At 44.9% G+C, this 18834-nt stretch overlaps 1 protein-coding gene across 2 annotated transcripts in view; it reads left to right on the plus strand.

Annotated features, from left to right (window-relative positions):
- Nucleotides 1-18834, plus strand: part of NUP85 (nucleoporin 85) — a 102858-nt gene that overhangs the window by 42321 nt on the left and 41703 nt on the right. The window contains exons 1-4 of one of the 2 annotated variants that reach the window (XM_075846723.1): nt 4935-5072; nt 8402-8495; nt 15192-15351; nt 18165-18235. In XM_075846723.1, coding sequence (XP_075702838.1) covers nt 5040-5072; nt 8402-8495; nt 15192-15351; nt 18165-18235 — 358 coding nt within the window. In that variant the 5' untranslated portion in view covers nt 4935-5039. Of the gene's footprint in view, nt 1-4934; nt 5073-8401; nt 8496-15191; nt 15352-18164; nt 18236-18834 lie in introns of those variants that run through there. The other variant, XM_075846722.1, reaches the window with a different exon arrangement.

Here is an 18834-nt window from a genome sequence, read left to right on the forward strand (position 1 = left end):
CAGCTTTATGTTCTTACTGCTCCAGCGATGACGTGTCGCCACAACATGTTACTGCTGCAGCCAATCAGCCAAAAAGTATAATGACCCCCCCCACAGTATAATGCCCCTTTAGTGCCCCCCTTACAGTATAATAATAATATTTAATATAATATATTATAACCCCTTCAAGGACACAGTATTTTGTGCCCACACAGTATATTGCCCCCTGTAGTGCCCCCACACAGTATAATGTCCGCTTAGTGGCCTCCACACAGTATAATGTCCCCCTCCCCTGGCTGCCACACACAACCCCCCTTGTAGATAGTGCCCCCTTGTAGATTGTGCCATACAGCCTTCCTGTAGACAGTGCTATACACCTCCTTGTAGATCATGCCATACAGCCCCCCCACCTCCCTCATGTAGACAGTGCCATACAGCCCCCCACCTCCCCCTTGTAGACAGTGCCATACAGCCCCCCACCTCCCCCATGTAGACAGTGCCATACAGCCCCCACCTTCCCTTGTAGACAGTGCCCCCAAACAAAAATTTTACTCACCTAGGCCCCGTTCCCAAGACAAACTGAACTGCTCCACGACGGGATCCTTGCATAGGCCAGCGTGATCCTGCAGCCTAGTACAGAGTTTCCCAACCTTTTCGGACTCATGGCACCCCTGGAAAAAGAAACGTCCTCAGGGCACCAGTACCAAAAATTGTTTCGAGAAAGACAGAAAACGGCTAAAAACAAGCACTACACTCTTGGGGTATGTTCACACAGCGTTTTTTGTAAGGCAGAAAAAATCTGCCTCAAAATTCCTTCAGGAATTTTGAATTGAGAGCGTTATTTGATGGGGTTTTTTCGCGTCTTTTTTTAAGCTGTTTAAGTAAATTCAAAAGACGCAGGCAAAAAAGCTCCAAACTAGCGCCGCAGGTATTTTCTGCCTCCTATTAAAGGGGTTTTCCAATACCTTTTTTTTTAATCACTGCAACGCTTCTCAATTTATCTATTAATGCCCCCCTGAATTTCATTATCTACATTTTTATTTTTTCATTTACCATTATTCTCTATTGTTTACATTGAGAGCTTTGTTTACCTCTGTATGTTCGTTGTCTTGCTCTTCCGGTCATACAATTCCCGGCATGCACCGCTTGTGTCCCAGCCAGCATGCAATGCGCTGGCAGCAGGGACTTATCACACCTACTACACCCAGCTATACACGGGAACTTATACTAGCGCTCTGCCCGGGACTACGGCTCTGGGGAAGACCCTGACAACACTGTCCATATATGGACAGTGTGGTCAGGGGCTTCCCCAGAGCGGAGTTCCGGAGCAGAGCCTATACTAGCGCTCTGCCCTGCTCTGGGACTCCGGCTCTGGGGTCAAATTAAGTGGGTTTTTTAACCATTATGTCAGTTCTAATGAGAGCAGTAAAATGTCAGGGGATTCCACAGAGTCGCAGAGCAGAGCCTATACTAGCGTTCTGCCCGGGACTCGGCTCTGGGGAAGCCCCTGACAACATTGGAAGCTACAGTGGATTCAGTGTACGGTGCCGTCAGGAAAGACGTAACCGCCCACACGGGGATTCCGCTCCTTCAGGGAGCTACAGCGGCGCTAGTAGATAGCAGAGCAGGAAAATACGTCCCTGCTCTGCTATGATGTTCAATAGTATTTGCGTCCTAAGGACGCAGATACTGTTGAATGTGGCGCCCCGTCCCGACGGGCGGCACAGGCGCCCTCATGCCCGTGTCGCCGCTAGCAGCCGCTATGGCTGCTACAGCGGTAGCAACGCCACTGATAGAAGCGCCAGGGCGGAAAGGCAGCTGATGAATTCCGGCCTGGGCGCTTCTGAAACAAGCAGGGGAGCCAGTGCAGCACCCCCTTCCACCTGCTGGAGTGATGCGCCCTGTGCAATGTCGAGTTGAGCGCATCGTTCGTTGTGGCTTTAATCAAGTGCCATTTTCCCCCGCCGCGTATATGAACTGTGATAACTGCTATCTCGGACAGCAGGCTTTTACAGCCCAATTGCGGTGGTCCTGCCTCTCCGAACACCGTTATTGATTAGTCAGTGACTACTGACCATTGTTACAGAGAACTTCTCTGTAGGTATTAGAGAGTCGTCCAGAGAGGGTGTTAGGTGCTTCCTCAAGCCACTGCCCACTTCTGTCCCCCTCCTCCTTGACAGCTCCTTGTGTCCCCCTCATCACACCCACATTTTTGGTCAGTGATCTCCTATCACTGACCACTTACCAGTCTTTAGGGCCACATTTTTTGGTCCCTTGGATTTTTTTTCTTTATAAAACTAAAAAAACCATAAAAAATAATAAAAAAAAGTTAGTTTAGATAGTTATCAGCTAGTTAGTTTAGTATTAGGCTTAGTTACGGTCAGGGAACCGTCAAAAAGCGTAGTTAGGTGTAGCATCAGGGAATTTAGCGACAGGAATCCATCACCATAGTTAGGTTTAGTGTTAGGGATCCATCACCGTAGTTAGGTTTAGTGTTAGGGATCCATCACCGTAGTTAGGTTTAGTGTTAGGGATCCATCACCGTAGTTAGGTTTAGTGTTAGGGATCCATCACCGTAGTTAGGTTTAGTGTTAGGGATCCATCACCGTAGTTAGGTTTAGTGTTAGGGATCCATCACCGTAGTTAGGGTTAGCGTCATGGAAGCTTGTTAGGTTTAGTTTCAGACACCCATCACCATAGTTAGATTTAGCATTAGATCGCACCAAATAATCTAGTTAGGTTTAGTGACAAGGAATTGTCGCCATAGTTAGGCTTAGTATCAGGAAAGTTCACAAAAAAAATCTAGTTAGGTCTAGTGTTAGGAACCCCTTGTCCTAGTGAGGTTTAGTGTCAGGAAAGTAAACTTGATTAAAAAAAAAAGTTTAGGTAGCAGCCTTTTGCTCATAGTTAGGGAAGTATATATATATATATATATTTATTTATTTTTTTTGTTTTTTTTTTTCTGTATTCCCAATACCTGTTTTGTTTTTTGTTTTTTTATAATAGTATACATTTTATACGTGTCTAAGCACAACATAGTAAACATGTCCCAAAAGTAATTTTCTTGCCGAAGAGGCATATTGATTTCTTGCCTCCGAGACAGACTTCTTATTTAGCAACCTCCTCATCGTGATGAAGAGGAGGAACACCCTAGGAGACGCCCCAGGACCATGACCACAGTTAAAACTCCTGAGAGAAGTGACCCCCACCGCAGTTGAAACCCCCTAGCAAAGTGACCCAATTTGAACCTGCACATCAGACAATTATGAGCCCAAAATCCCAGAATACACGGGCACTCCTGGGGATCAAATTTAACACTGCAGACTCAGTGAGATTGCCTTTTTCAAGTTATTTTTCACTGATAACTTTATAGAGCCTAATGGTTCACCAGACAAATTTATATGCCCAACAGTACCCCACCAAGAACCCCACATCATTTTATGCCCAATTCCACAGGTGGACAACTGTAGATACGGCCGATTTGGGCAAGTTCTGGGGACTGCTCTTGAACATGGGGCTTCTGAAGAAGCCATAAATTAAGACCTAGCACACACCCCCGAGAAGTGTATTTTTATTGGCGAGTCCCTGGTACATTTTAAAGGGAGACTTCAGTTCTGCCTTTACCTGCCGAGTAAGACCACCCCATGTACACGACCGTAAAATCACCCGTAATTACGGACCATAGAAACTTTCTGTGTCGTAGAAACTTTCTGACAAAAATAGGACATTTTATAATGTCGTAATTACGGGCGCTGTCGTGTGCATGGGGCCGAAGATGGCAAGACATAGCGTGAAGATGTACAGTGAAGGAAATAAGTATTTGATCCCTTGCTGATTTTGTAAGTTTGTCCACTGTCAAAGACATGAACAGTCTAGAATTTTTAGGCTAGGTTAATTTTACCAGTGAGAGATAGATTATATAAAAAAATAAAAATAAATCACATAGTCAAAATTATATGTATTTATTTGCATTGTGCACAGAGAAATAAGTATTTGATCCCCTACCAACCATTAAGAGTTCAGCCTCCTCCAGACCAGTTACACGCTCCAAATCAACTTGGTGCCTGCATTCACTGCGGATGCGTATTGTCCTTGGTGCCGGGGTTCCGTTCGTAGATTCCGCAGACCTTTCCGTCAGGGGAAACCAAAGCTTCCCGTTAGCATTACCATTGATTTAGATGGTAACGCTTCGGCTGGATTCACACGACCATGTTACGTCAGTAATGGACGGAACGTATTTCAGCCGCAAGTCCCGGACCGAACACAGTGCAGGGAGCCGAGCTCCTAGTGTCATAGTTATGTACGACGCTAGGAGTCCCTGCCTCTCCGTGGAACTACTGTCCCGTACTGAAAACATGATAACAGTACGGGACAGTTGTCCCGCAGCGAGGCAGGGGCTCCCAGCATCGTACATAACTATGATGCTAGGAGCCCGGCTCCCTGCAGTGTGTTCGGTCTGGGACTTGCGGCCAAAATACGTTCCGTCCATGCTCGTGTGAACCCAGCCTTCCAGTGCTAATGATTTCTGTTTGTCTCCGTTCCGTAAGGTTTCAGTTTTTTTGACAGAATCAATAGCGTAGTCGACTGCGCTATTGATGCTGTAAAAAAACAGAAACCTTTCGAAACTGAGATAAATGGGAATCATTAGCAACGGAAGCGTTACCATTGAAATCAATGGTAATGCTAACGGAAAGCTATGAATTCCGTTCGTGGGTTCCACTGTTGGTGGCTTAGTGGCTCCAAACCTACTGGCAGGTTCCCTTCAAACTCCTCTGGAAAACCTGTTTGGTTGCGAGGGGAAATAAGGACAGTTTGACAGTCTATGAGACCCAATAATCGCTTTCTGTAAAATGCTTATAAAAAGAACTGCTCATATAATTTGGCGGTAAATATGTACATTTTTCTAGACGTTCGCAACTCTAGAGTATTATGTGAGATTTATGAGTGATAATGCGGGCAGACATTTTCAGGACTTCCGGTCGGGGCAGGGCTTGGCGCAGGCAGTGAGTGAACAGCTACGGGTCTGACATCAAGCGGGAATCTGGAAGTAAACGAGAATAATGGAGGAGCTGGACGAGCAGCCTGCAGAGACGGTAAACCTGCGCGTTCTTACACCACAGCTGTGGTCGCGTCTCTACGCTGCTTCCTGTACTCCAGACCGCCGGCGTGTACCGGGTGTCACATACCGCCGGCGTGTACCGGGTGTGGGGAGCGGGTGTCACAGACCGCCGGCGTGTACCGGGTGTGGGGACCGAGTGTCACAGACCGCCGGCGTGTACCGGGTGTGGGGAGCGGGTGTCACAGACCGCCGGCGTGTACCGGGTGTGGGGAGCGGGTGTCACAGACCGCCGGCGTGTACCGGGTGTGGGGAGCGGGTGTCACAGACCGCCGGCGTGTACCGGGTGTGGGGAGCGGGTGTCACAGACCGCCGGCGTGTACCGGGTGTGGGGAGCGGCTGTCACAGACCACCGGCGTGTACCGGGTGTGGGGAGCGGGTGTCACAGACCGCCGGCGTGTACCGGGTGTGGGGAGCGGGTGTCACAGACCGCCGGCGTGTACCGGGTGTGGGGTGTCACAGACCGCTGACATGTGCTCGTCTACAGCAGGGTCTGTTCTTCATACTGTATCATAATCTAAGCATGAAGCCCTCCGCTGTGTTCCGGGAGCCGCGTGTTCTATGACCGCATCGTGCTCGGCGTAATGTATGCTATATTGTATGTATGCCGAGGCTGCATACATCTTTACACCCGCTTTCAGGGAAATTCTGGATGAAGTTGGGGCTGTGTATGTGGCCACTGTGTGTCCGGCACGTGGGGTGTGGAAATTTGCAGCATATTTTTTATTACTGCGGATTAGAATAATTGAATTACAATGGGACTAGCCCAGGTGTGGAGCCGCGGCAGAGATCACATCGTCCGCGGTGATTTTTCGTGGAAATTACGTTTGGCAAATCTGTACTATGTGCGCTTGTTTTAACAGATTAAGGGCCTGTTCACATCAGAGTTGGCTTTCCGTTCCATTGCTATCAATGGTGACAGAAGCTGTAGTTTATTTGACTTTCCGTTCCGGGGTTTACCCGACGTAAACCTCCAACGGAACCCCGGAACGGAAAGCCAACGCTGATGTGAACAGGTCCTAAGATCTGCAAATAATCACACTTTCAAGCACCTAGCTCCTATCTGTGGCATGTGGGAGGAGCATAAAAGCAAAGGTTTCCCTCTACACCTCCACGACAGCACCACCAGAAGGGATTCCCCACCTCCAAGGGTCACCAGGACGTATTGGCATGTCCTGGTGCAGGGGGAGAAGTATGGAGTGAGCTCACGTAAGTCCATATGACTTACAGGTGATGTAAATGTAGGAGGGAGACTCACCCCCCAGCCTATTTTTGGATACATTCTAGGAAAAGGTGTCTTCAAATTGCTAAGCAATGTCCAGCTCCCATTTTGGGAGTGATTTTACAATGGCAACTGGTAAAAGGCTAAGAATAATGACAGGCAAGAGGGAGACCCTGTGGTGAATGACTTTTCAGCTGACAGGTTAGTTTTTAATGCAAGCGTTTTTTTTTAAAAAAAAGTGTTGCGTAAAAAAGCAGCTTTGGAACAATTCTTTGGTGCATATAATGAGAGTCAGTGAGAGTCCTAACTACGCGCCCAAAAACTTGCAAAAAGCGCACTCAAAAACTGCAAAAAAAACAAAAACTGTGCATGGCCCTATAGAACTGAATGGGTCAGTGAGCTATCTGTTAAAAAAAAGCTGGTAGCACACTGAAGCATTTCACTGGTGTGCTTGAGGCCTAACTTTTTTTTGCAGGTTCTGCTGGACCTATTGGACTACGTCGTAGTTTCGGTAGACTACTGAGATATAAGTTTTTGTTTTTTCTGTTAAATAAAATGGTTCACGAGAGTTGTGTGGGGGGAGTTTTTATTTAAATAAAAATATTTTATATGTCTGTTTTTTCTTTAAATACTCGTCAAGCATTTTCTGCTTGACGATGTCTATTACTAAGGTGGTGCTTAGTGTTAGCCAGTAAAAAGGGCCAGCGCTAATCCCCTATTATTACCTCGGTACCCACCGCTAGCAGGGGTATCGGGAAGAGCCGGGTACGATCCGGTACCCGACCATCTGTTGTGATGGTCGGGCACTGGGCTGGCCGCAGGCTGGTATTATGAGGCTGGGATGGGCCAATAACCATGGCCCGTCCTACCATTGTAATGCTAGGCTGCTGCTGTTGTAGTATCTGGCTGGTTATTTTTTTTTTTTTTCAAATTTATCTTATAACAAAAAAGGGTCCCCCCCCCCTATTTTAATAAGCAGCCAGATACAACACAGCAGCCTAGCATTACAAGGGTGGGAAGGGCCACAGTTTTTGGCCCTTCCCAGCCTCCTGATACCAGCCTGCGGCAGCCCCAGTTCCTGACCATCACAACAGATGGTCGGGTACTGATCGTACCCAGCTCTTCCCGGCGCCCCTGGTGGCAGTGGGTACCGGAGTAATAATGGGGGTTTAGTGGCAGCCTTTTTACTGGTTAACACTAAACCCTGCCTTAATAATGGACCTTGTCAAACAGATAACTGCCATTATCCAGGCGCTAATAAAGTATTAAAAAACGCAGACATAAGAAAATATTTTTATTGAAATAAAAACCCCCCTACAAACCACTCGTTAACCATTTTATAAAAAAAAAAAAAACAAACAAAAATAATGAGTCTATCATCGCAGCAGTCCACCGAATCTACGATGTCGTCCAATAGGTCCAGCGGAACCTGTAAAACAAAAAAAAAATTAAAGTTAGCAATGTGAAAAATATAAACACACAAAACCATAGAAGAAGGAACGGCACCAGGACCGCAGTATAGATGAACACAAGGTTGTTTATGCCACCTCAAGTAAACGACGTTTCGGTTCCAGAACCGTTCACACTCACACTCTATGCTGCAGGAGGAAGATCTGTCCCGCTGCCTGGTCTGCCCCATCTGACAACGTTCTGTCTATGCTTCCCCATAGAACTGCTGTTCTGTACTGAACAAAATGATACAGTAGCAGGGACTCCTAGTAAATAGTCACACCACCCTAGAAATACATGCTGCAGATAAAAAATCTGCACCGCAGGTCAATTTTGGCAATTCTGAGTATTTCTAACGCAACGTGTGGATGAGATTTGTTGGGGTCTCATCCACTTTGCTGCTACTGTAATTTGCTTTGGAATTGGCACACGACAATTCTGAGGTATTTACGCTACGTGTGAACATGGCGTAACAGGTAACTATAGCACCTATTCTAAGGCAGTCTGTACTTGGTAGAATCCAGGTTGCCATTGGAAGTTTCCTACTCTACTTTGGGAATTAATATCTGCTTTTAGTTTACTAGTGTAACGCTTTCATATTAAAACATTAAATATATATGTATTTTAAAATCTAGGTTGTACAAGGACTTGGACAGCAGAACACACAAATTGGATTCAATTGGGGAGCAGGGGAATTGCTGCTGTATGAGACCCGGTATCCAATCGCAGGTATGAAAGTTATATTCCTCTACAAATATATCCAGTTTTTTGAAATTCCTCCTCAAAAATGTCTGCCTGCTGCCTAGTCCCAGCTGAGCCTGTCTTGCTGCTGTCCGAGCTGCCACAGGTAGACTATACGAACTATAGACTGTGACCTGTGTCCTGTTGGCCAGCTGCCATAACGTCGAGGAGGTGCGGCCCAGTGGGTCCACGAACCCAACGTGACAGTGATGTGCACAGCCAGCTCCTTATACCACACCCTCGATTTCCGCATGGCGCTGTAGTGCTTCGGAACTTGATCTCACAAGTCCACCCCTCCCATGTACCTATTGTAGTCCAGGATGCAGTCTGGTTTGGGGGTCTCTGTACTGGTACCTCGTTCATGGGTACTGGTGTGGCCGTGTATTGTTGTCAATACAAGGACATCTGTCTTGTACTTGAGACACAATATGTTGCTGCTAGAATGTGCCCTGCTCTCACCCCTTCTGAGTGTTTGCCCAAGCAGAGTCTTAGGGAGGCCTCTCAGATTTTTTTCTAGCCGTGCCGCAGGACTTCTGGAAGGCACTTGAAGAGTGGGACGCTGGTAATTTTTTCAAATCTGACGTGTCACTTTATGTGGTAATAACTCTGGAACCCTTTTATGTATCCAAGCGATTCTGAGATTGATTTCTCGTGTCACATTGGACTTTGTTAGTGGTAAAATTTGGTCGATATATTCAGTGTTTATTTGTGAAAAACCCCAAAATTCTGAGACAATGTACAAAAATTTGGCATTTTTCTAAATTTAAATGTATTTGCTTGTAAGACAGATAGTAATACCACTCAAAATAGTTACTAGTTAAGCTTTTCCATAAGTCTAATTTATGTTTGCATCGTTTTTTAAAAGTCCTTTTATTTTTCTCGGACGTTACAAGGGTTAGAACTTTAGCAGCAATTTCTCACATTTTCAATAAAATTTCAAAAGCCCATTTTTTCAGAGACCAGTTCAACTCTGAAGTGGCTTTGAGGGCCTTATATATTAGAAAGTCCACATAAATTACACCATTGTAAAAATTAGACCCCTCAAAGCATTCAAAACCGCATTCAGAAAGTTTCTTAACCCTTAAGGCGTTTCACAGAAATTAAAGCAAATTTGAGGGGAAATGTAAGATTTTCATTTTTTTTGCCATAATTCATTGGTAATATTTTTTTCTTTAACAAAGTTTTACCAGAGAAATGCTACTCAATATTTATTGCCCAGATTGTGCAGTTTTTAGAAACCTCCCACGTGTGGCCCTAGTGCGCTAATGGACTGAAGAACCGGCCTCAGAAGCAAAGGAGCACCTAGTGGATTTTGGGGCCGCCTTTTTTTAGAATATATTTTAGGCACAATGTCAGGTTTGAAGAGGTCTTGTGGTGCCAAAACAGTGGAAACCCCCCAAAAGTTACCCCATTTTGGAAACCACCCCTCAAGAAATTTATGTAGGGGTATAGTTAGCATTTTGACACCACAGTTTCTTTACTAAACTTTTTGGAATTAGTCTGTAAAAATGAAAATCTACTTTTTTTTTTCTGAATTTTCGTTTGTAAAGCATCTTCTCCCGATTACGGCAATGCCCCATATGTGGTAATAAACTGCTGTTTGCACCCACGGCAGGGCTCACAAGGGAAGGAGCACCACTTCGATTTTGAAGAGCAGATTTTGCTGGAATAGTTTCCAGTGCCATGTCGCGTTTGCAATGCCCTGGAGGGACCAAAACCGCCGAAACCCCCCAAAAGTGACCCATTTTGGAAACTACACCCCTCAAGGAATATTTCTAGGGGTATAGTTAGCATTTTGACCCCACACATTTTTTGCAGAATTGATGGGAATTATGTTGTGAAATTTGAAAATCTAAATTATTTTCGAATAAAATGTAGTTTTCGCTCACATTTTTTTATTTTTACAACAGATAAAGGAGAAAAAGCACCCCAACATTTGTAAAGCAAACTCTTCTGAGCACAGCAATAACCCATGTGGTAATAAACTGCTGTTTGGACACACGGCAGGGCTTAGAAGGGACGGAGCGCCATTTGACTTTTGGAGCACAAGTTTTGCTGGAATGGTTTGCGGCGCCATGTCACATCTGCAAAGCCACTGAGGGGCCAAAATAGTGCAAACCCCGCAAAAGTGACCCCATGGGAAACTACACCCCTCATGGTGTTTATCTAGTTGTGTAGTGAGAATTTTGACCCCACTGTTTGCTGAATTTATTGGAATTCGGCAGTAAAAATTTAGATTTTTTTTTTTTAAATTTTCGCAAGGAATAAAAGAGAAAAAGCACCCCAACAATTGTAAAGCAATTTCTCCCGAGTACGGCAATTCCCCATATGTGGTCATAAACTGCTGTTTGGACACACCGCAGGGCTCAGAATGGCAGGAGCGCTACTTGGCATGTAGATTTTGGTTGATTTGTTTTTTGGGCGCTATGTCGCATTTGCAAAGCCCCTGAGGTACCAGTGCAGTAGAAACCTCTGAAAAGTGACTCCATTTTGGAAACTAGGGTAATCATCTAGGGGTGTAGTGAACATTTTGATCCCAAAAATTCTCCACTCCATCAGCTCATTTTCTGGAAAACGACACTCCAAATGTAAACATAAGCGTTCAACAAACTTAATAATTGGAGCCATATTGATTTCAGTTTGATTATCTTCCATTATTTTTCATACTTTCTCCAATGTGCCGTTTCACCCAAAAACTGAACATGGTCTAGATATTTTGGTCCTAACATACTGATAAGCATCAAGAGTTGTAAGATTACTTTTTTGCAAAACCATACTTAATTCTGCCATTTGGCTGACAACTTCCTCAAAAAGTGCCCCATCTCCTACATAATGTGATTGGCGCCGTAATGTAGATTACAGTGGTTTTTATTTTGAAAAACGATAATTTTTTCAGCCAGTTATCAACCATTTTAGATTTATGCTAATTCGTTTCTTAATGCCCAATTGGGCGTTTTTTAACTTTTGACTAAGTGGGCGTTGTAAAGAGAAGTGTATGACGCTGACCAATCAGTGACCAATCAGCGTCATACACTTCTCTCCATTCATGTCCATTTTTACTCCCAGCACAGCGTGATCTCGTGCAGGCAGGTAAAAATCTCTTTTGTGGAAAATGTTTTTGCTTGCAAAGCAAAGTCTGTGTGAACAGGGCCTTAGATAGCAATTTTATCCTGGGGGGAAAAAGAAAAGGTAAGCAGGGATACGCAAGGTGTATGCCGGGTGGATGTGCTGATCCATCAAAGGAGGTACATTTGGGGTAAGTGAGGTGTCTCATTAAGACTGCGGGTCAGGCCCGTCAGGGAGGTTGTTCATTGTAGGTGAAAGGACATCTCCTTGCCCTCAAGGCACATCAAGGGAGCTGAAGGTGTAATTACTTAAAAAAAAATAAAAAAAAAAATTACAGGGTTTTTTGTGTACTGTCCATCGCTATGTGCCTTGCTTGCTCTGTTGCTGCCTTATTGCCAACCAGGCAGGGCCAACACTGCCAGCAAAGCACATGGCGACGGACGTCATGGGCAGTTCAGAGAGAAAAAAAAGTAATTAAACTGCCAGCAATTACAATAAGGCATTAGGGTGCAGCAGGGAAGGTTGTGTGGTGCAAAAAAAGAAATAATAAGATCCATTATCCACCATTTTAAATGACCTGGGCCCTGAGAATCAGCGCTTCTGCACACACAGAACGCAGCTCCGCTTGCAAAATGGCAAAAAAATGTCTGATCCTCGCTACTAGATCCCTTAAATAGACATAGGCTAAGCCTGCCCCTAACACTTCCCACCAATCCAAAATTAACTTATTCAATGAACCACCCACCACCAACCCTTCCCTGCCTGTCTGCTTTTGGCTGGCAGCTTATGACATGATAAGCTGCCAGCCAATAGAAAACTAACGAAGGCAGATGCTGTGCCAGTACTGCGGAACGTAATGACGGCCACATTGGGAGGAGACAGCATGCATAGAGGCGTGCTGTAAGCAGGGTTGCCAACCTCCACTTCAGTAATTTCTGGACAGCTGAGCTAAAATTCACGGATAGACCAACATTTTTACGGACACATTACAAAATCATTGCCTATGCACTGTGCAGTGTGCTAGGAGTGAATCACCAATCACGGCTCCGCTTGTAGCTTTCCCGCATTAACTTAGGTGACTTATTCCATCTACGACTCATCTCTGCAGAATTTGAAACATAGACATGTTGGTTTCTTTTCCAGCATCCTCCCCACCTATACCCCTTGTAGCTAGCGCCACGCACAGCTCCCCCCTTGTAGCTAGCGCCACGCACAGCTCCCCCCTTGTAGCTAGCGCCACGCACAGCTCCCCCCTTGTAGCTAGCGCCACGCACAGCTCCCCCCTTGTAGCTAGCGCCACGCACAGCTCCCCCCTTGTAGCTAGCGCCACGCACAGCTCCCCCCTTGTAGCTAGCGCCACGCACAGCTCCCCCCTTGTAGCTAGCGCCACGCACAGCTCCCCCCTTGTAGCTAGCGCCACGCACAGCTCCCCCCTTGTAGCTAGCGCCACGCACAGCTCCTGCATGCTGTCTCTGATACTCTGGGCTATCTCCTCCTTCTCTCACCTTCCGGGACATCTCATTGGGTGGCCGCTCCGTGAAGGTGAGTGAGGGAGGAGATTGAGAAACTTTCGCCTGCCGCCCGTGACAGTGTGCAGGCTTTAAAGTTCAGTAAGCGGGGGGACTGTGGAAGGTGTGTGGCCGAGCAACTTATAGGGAACACTGGTCACTAGTGTTTATTGATGATGTGACTGAAGACAGAAGCAGCCGGATGAATTCTGAAATGTTCAGGGATTTACTTTCTGCTCAGATTCAACCAAATGCAGCAAGGTTGATTGGACGTCGCTTCACAGTACAGATGGACAATGACCCAAAACATACTGGGAAAGAAACCCAGGAGTTTTTTAACCCCTTAATGAAAAAGTCTTAATTACGAGCTACATTTTTCAGTTTTTACCTCTGTATTTCAGCAGCCATAACTTTTTTATTTTTTCATTGATGTGGCCTTGTGTTATGTGGAAGAAATGATATTATTTTTTTTCGGTTTTTTTGTTTTCTGTCCCGTTCACGTTTCATGCTAAATAACCTGTTCAATTAATTCTTCAGGTTATTACGATCGTTTAGTTACCTAATATATGTAAGTTTTTTGTTTTTTATTTAGTGTAGGGCAATAAAATATATTTTATTCAAAATAATGACTTTTTCTCTTGGTCCATTTTTTTTTTTTTTTTTTTTTTAAATTCCATTAAGGGATAGCTTTTATTTATAACTTTATTTTTTACTTGTAATGTATTAGCATACTCTTGTATGCTGATACATCATACTGTGTCACTATGACACAGGCTGCTGTTAAAGCAGCACATGTGTGCCCTAACATCAGGCAAACTGAAGACCGCCCTGGGGTCCTTTCTAGGTCCCATGGGCTTACTGTAGAGGGATTCCCTACTCTTTGATCACATCACCGGGTTTCCAGTGACGCGATCAAGGAGGGGAGTACCCTTTGATCTTGCGGCGGTCTCGGACAAAGGGTTAAACAGCTGAGGTTGGAATTTTTTCCGACCTCCGCTGTATTCATCAGACTGCTCAGGAGCAGCGGTTAGTTACAGCTCCTGCTTAGAGGCTGAGCGCTCATCAGCCCCTTATACAGCGGTGCCAGAAGACGTCGCTGTAGACTAAGCACATGCACCGCCTGCTGTCAAAAGACGGTGAGCGGTCGTTAAGTGCTTAAGGCAAAGAGAAGTGGAATATTCTGCAATGGCCAAGTCAATCGCCGGATCTCAATCCGATCGAGCTGCATTTCACTTTCTTAGGACAAAACTTAAGGCAGAAAGACCCACAAACCAGCAACAACTGAAGACGCTGCAGTAAAGGCCTGGCAAAGCATCACAAAGGAGGAAACCCAGCGTTTGGTGATGTCTATGGGTTCCAGACTTCAGGCAGTCATTGCCTGCAAAGGATTCTCTACAAAGTATTTTAAAAAAACATTTTATTTATGGTAATGTTAATTTGTCCAATTACTTTTGAGCCCCTGAAATGAGGAGGCGGTGTAGAAAAATGGTTGCAATTCCTAAACGTTTAAATATTTTTGTTCAACCCCTTGAATTAAACCTGAAAGTCTAAACTTCAACTGCATCTCAGTTGTTTAATTTCAAATCCAATGTGGTGGCAGCAGAGCCCAAATCATGAAGATTGTGTCACTGCCCAAATAATTCTGGACCGAACTGTATATCATCCTGAGTTCTTCATTAAGACTGGGTATGTGGAGAGGTGTCCTTTTTTTTTTTTTTAAATCAGGCTTTCTGTCCAGCAAATGGGATGTCTCCCCAGGGGTGCTGTCATAGGGTTATGAAAAAACCGATTAACCTTAAGTAATCTTTTTTTTATGTTCCTATGATGGAACAGAATAACTGAAAACACAACGCAGATGTAAGCTGTGCCGTTGTCAGGTTTCTGATTGGATTTCCCCTTTGTCATGTGGCTCCAGTTTGAAGGGTGATATACTAGAAAATCTTTCATTAGCCGACTCTCCTGCTACAACAATGCAGCTACCTGGAAATCTGATTACCTGAAGCTCAGTTGATGAACATTCTTTAGAATTTTTTAGGACTGTTTCTTGCATCTGCCCCACAGCCAAAATTATGAATACTGTCAATAATAAACTTTTTTTTTGTATCTGCAGACAATGTACATTTGGCAACCTCAGGCCACATAGCTTTTCTGCGTAATGATGATGATCTCTACTTGCCAGTTTTGAGAAAGCTATTCAATGAGTCACATAGTATATTTGTGGCCCTGCAGAAGAGTGAAGAAGAAGCGTCCAGCAGGACCCGTAAATCACAGTATGTGATAAGTATAAGGGTTATGGCTGCTTGTGGTCATTTATTAATTGTTAAAGGGGTTGTCTCAGTAAAGGTGACAAAACTTCAGCCCAACCTGCTGATTTCGTCAGGAACAACCGCATTCAGGACCCCTGTTCTCTCGATCAGGGGGGGGGGGGGGGGTCCCAGCGATAAGGCTATTATCGCCTATCCTACACTTTTTTGTTTTTTTAGTCCCACTAGGGGACTTGAAGGTCCAACGGTTTAATAATTTCTGTTCTAATACATTGCACTACCTATGTAGTACACTGTATTAGAACTGTCAGTTGTTAACTGACAACAAGCCGATGAGGCTCCGCCTCCGCGCGGGGCCTCATTGGTTTCCGTATAGGCAGAGCAGGAGGCCATTGTTAGGTCTCCTGTTGCCATAGTAGCAGTCGGCAGCCCTGCCATCGCATGGCGGGGCAGCCGATTTGATACAAACCAGTAAGGCTTCTTTCACACTGGCGTTACTATCAGTTTACTACTCCTGTGTCAGAGGAAAAGAGGATCGATACATTAAATTGAAAGCAACGGTTGAAACCAATGATAATTCTGTTTCAGTTGCTTTCCGTTTGTCTCCGTTCGTAAGGCTTCCGTTTTTTTGAACGTAAACAAAAGTTCTGCAGACTGTTTCCGTTCAAAAAAACGGAAACCTAGTGAACAGGGACAAACGGAAAGCAACCGATACAAAAGAATTGCCTTTGAAATCAATGGTAATTCTAACGGAACCGTTGCTTTCCGTTTAATGTATCGATCCTCTCTTCCTCTGATGGAAGAAAGGTAAACGGATAAGAACGGTAGTGTGAACTTAGCCTAAAATGCAGCGATCTCTGCATCTAAGGGGTTAATGGCAGGGATCGGAGCTAGCTCTGGTTCCTGCCGTTACAGCGGGATTGAGGCTTTAACATGCAGCAGACACCTACTTCCGATGATGCCGGCTCAGCTTCTGAGCAGGCGCCATCTTGCCGTTGGTACCGGAAGCCTTTTAGGCCCTGCCTCCGAGCGGGGCATATGATGCTTCCATTGCTGGCAGATCGGGAGGCCAGTATCAGGCCTCCGAATGCCATTGCAGCCACCGGCAACCCAGCGATCACATTGCTCGGGTGCCGGTGGCTAAGAACTTCTCAGATGCTGCGATCTCTATTGAACATAAAATCTGAGGGGTTAAGCGACGGATCGAAGGGTAGCTCCGGTCCTGGCCATTACATCAGGGTGCCAGCTGTAAAGTACAGCTCCTGAGCCCGCACTATCACCGTGACATAATGGTACTGCGCTTTGCGGGATCCCCGGCCCGACAGCGCCATATATATATGGCGGATGGGGTGAAGGAGTTAAAACTGATACCTTTTAGGCCCTGTTTCCAATGACTATGGGAATTAGGCACGTTTAACGCGCCCAAAAATGTACCTGAAGATTTGGTTTTTACTCAACGCGTTTGACTGGATTTTCGACGCGTAAAAAAAAAAAAAATGATTTAAGGTAACCATTGACATTAATAGGAAAGCGCCTTGTTAGTGGGTACGACGCATTTTTTTACGAGCGCGTGCTTAAAAATTGAGTCGGGTGAAAAAAGAGGTCAGGTCAGTTCTTTGGTGCGTAAATCGCGCCTAATTCCCATAATCAATGAGTCCTAATTGCGCTCCAAAAAAAACTAGCACAAAATCGCCTGTGTTTTAAAAAGCTCTTTACAAAAACGCTAGTGTTTTTGACATGTTTACACGACTATTCACGCCTTGTGAACAAGGCCTAAAAGTCACACTGTTTCAACAAGCTCAAATAAATAAGTAAAAAAAAATTAAACTTCAGAAGGCCTAAAGCAAAACCTAGTATATCAAACAATGGGTCTCTTTCCCCCGTGTGACAAATGTTATGAAGCTGTCATTGTACAGAATGAGTCAAGAACACTACTGGAAAATTTGTTCTTGTAGTGGTTTTAGATCAAATTACAAGACCTGGTGTTTTTCCATAACCAACAAGTGTGTACCTGTTTTAACATTTTCCCACCGCAGCTAATTTCTTTTTCATTTTTGTTTTTCCCTCTCCGTGTCCCTATTCCCTCTCTGCTATTTTTCCATCGACGTAGCCATAATGAGGGCTTGTTTTTTGCAAGACCAGTTTTATTTTTTAATTCCATCATTTATTGTGCCATATTATGTAAGGGCAGGGTTTAATAGGAGGACAAACATGGTAGAACTGGGGAACCATCCTTAGGCCCCCAGGCTACCATGACAACCATTGGCACCGTGCAATAGTATCGATGGGGGATCAATGGAATGATGGACAAAGCACCTTCTTTCTAACACCTTAGATGCCGCAATCGCTATTGACCGTGGTATCTAAGTAGTTAAATGGCCTGGATCGGAGTTCTCTCTGATCCTGTCTGTTACTGTGAGGTGTTGTTTGTAACATATGAATGGAGCGCTTAGCCCGTGAGCCCGCTCCATACTTCCCCTTCCTGGCAACATACATGGGAACCCAGAAGCTTAGGAAGTGTACGTACATTTTATGGTCCCATGGAAATTTATGGGATTTATCAGCATAAGCGCAGGGATCTATAGATCGGAGCTAAAACATGGGGCACTGCACCTGGAAGACCTAGCACCTTCATTCTGGCCATCGGAGGAGGGACTCTTGACATGACCCCTATAAAAACTAGATAAATTAGGGCACAAATTAGGGACTTTGGTGCAATATGCATTTAACACATTCAATATTTAGACAAATGCATTAGTTTAACTGTCTATGTATTTATTGTCAGCGTGTTTAATGCAGTTTGTATTTCTCTTTCACAGTTTGGTTCACGTTAGTAAACAATATCGCTCCGTTCTTCAGGCTTGTATGGAGGAAATGCACAAAGTGGCAAGTAAGTGTCAAAATTCTCACTGCTTCTCCCCCTTCCTTTTATTAAAATATTAAAGCATGGCTTTCTTTTCTCCATAGATATATCGTATATTAGCCAGCGTTTACCACGGTTTCTGTAATTCCCATAGACTATAATGAGAGCCACGCACATGCACTTCCCGGGTTCCTATGGGTATGCATAAATATGTGTTGTCGGAGTAACCCTTGGACATCACAAGGCTCTTACTGTTTTAGGGAATATGGATTTATACAATCTGATTGAAGTCAATGAGCCTGCATAAACACTTCTTTAGTTTGCTGCAACTCGTGGTTGCTGTGTGCTGCAGAAATGTATGGCTTTTAAAGCAGATCTGTTTCCAGTCACATTTTGTGGGGGCAGATCCACTCTACTATTAGTGTAAAGCATATTGTTCTGTTTGGCCTAGAGCCGTTAACCAAAAATACAGGAGACTCCTAATTCTGAGTTTGCTATATTCATGAAGGGGGCCCTCTCCCTGCCTCCTGACCCACTCACTAGTGACTGACGGCCGCCGTGTATACATGCAGATACATGGCAACTGTCAGTCACAGGTGAGAGGGGTGGGGGAGCGCTCACCTCGC

Source organism: Rhinoderma darwinii, chromosome 13, assembly GCF_050947455.1.
Source record: "Rhinoderma darwinii isolate aRhiDar2 chromosome 13, aRhiDar2.hap1, whole genome shotgun sequence".
NCBI lineage: Eukaryota > Metazoa > Chordata > Amphibia > Anura > Rhinodermatidae > Rhinoderma > Rhinoderma darwinii.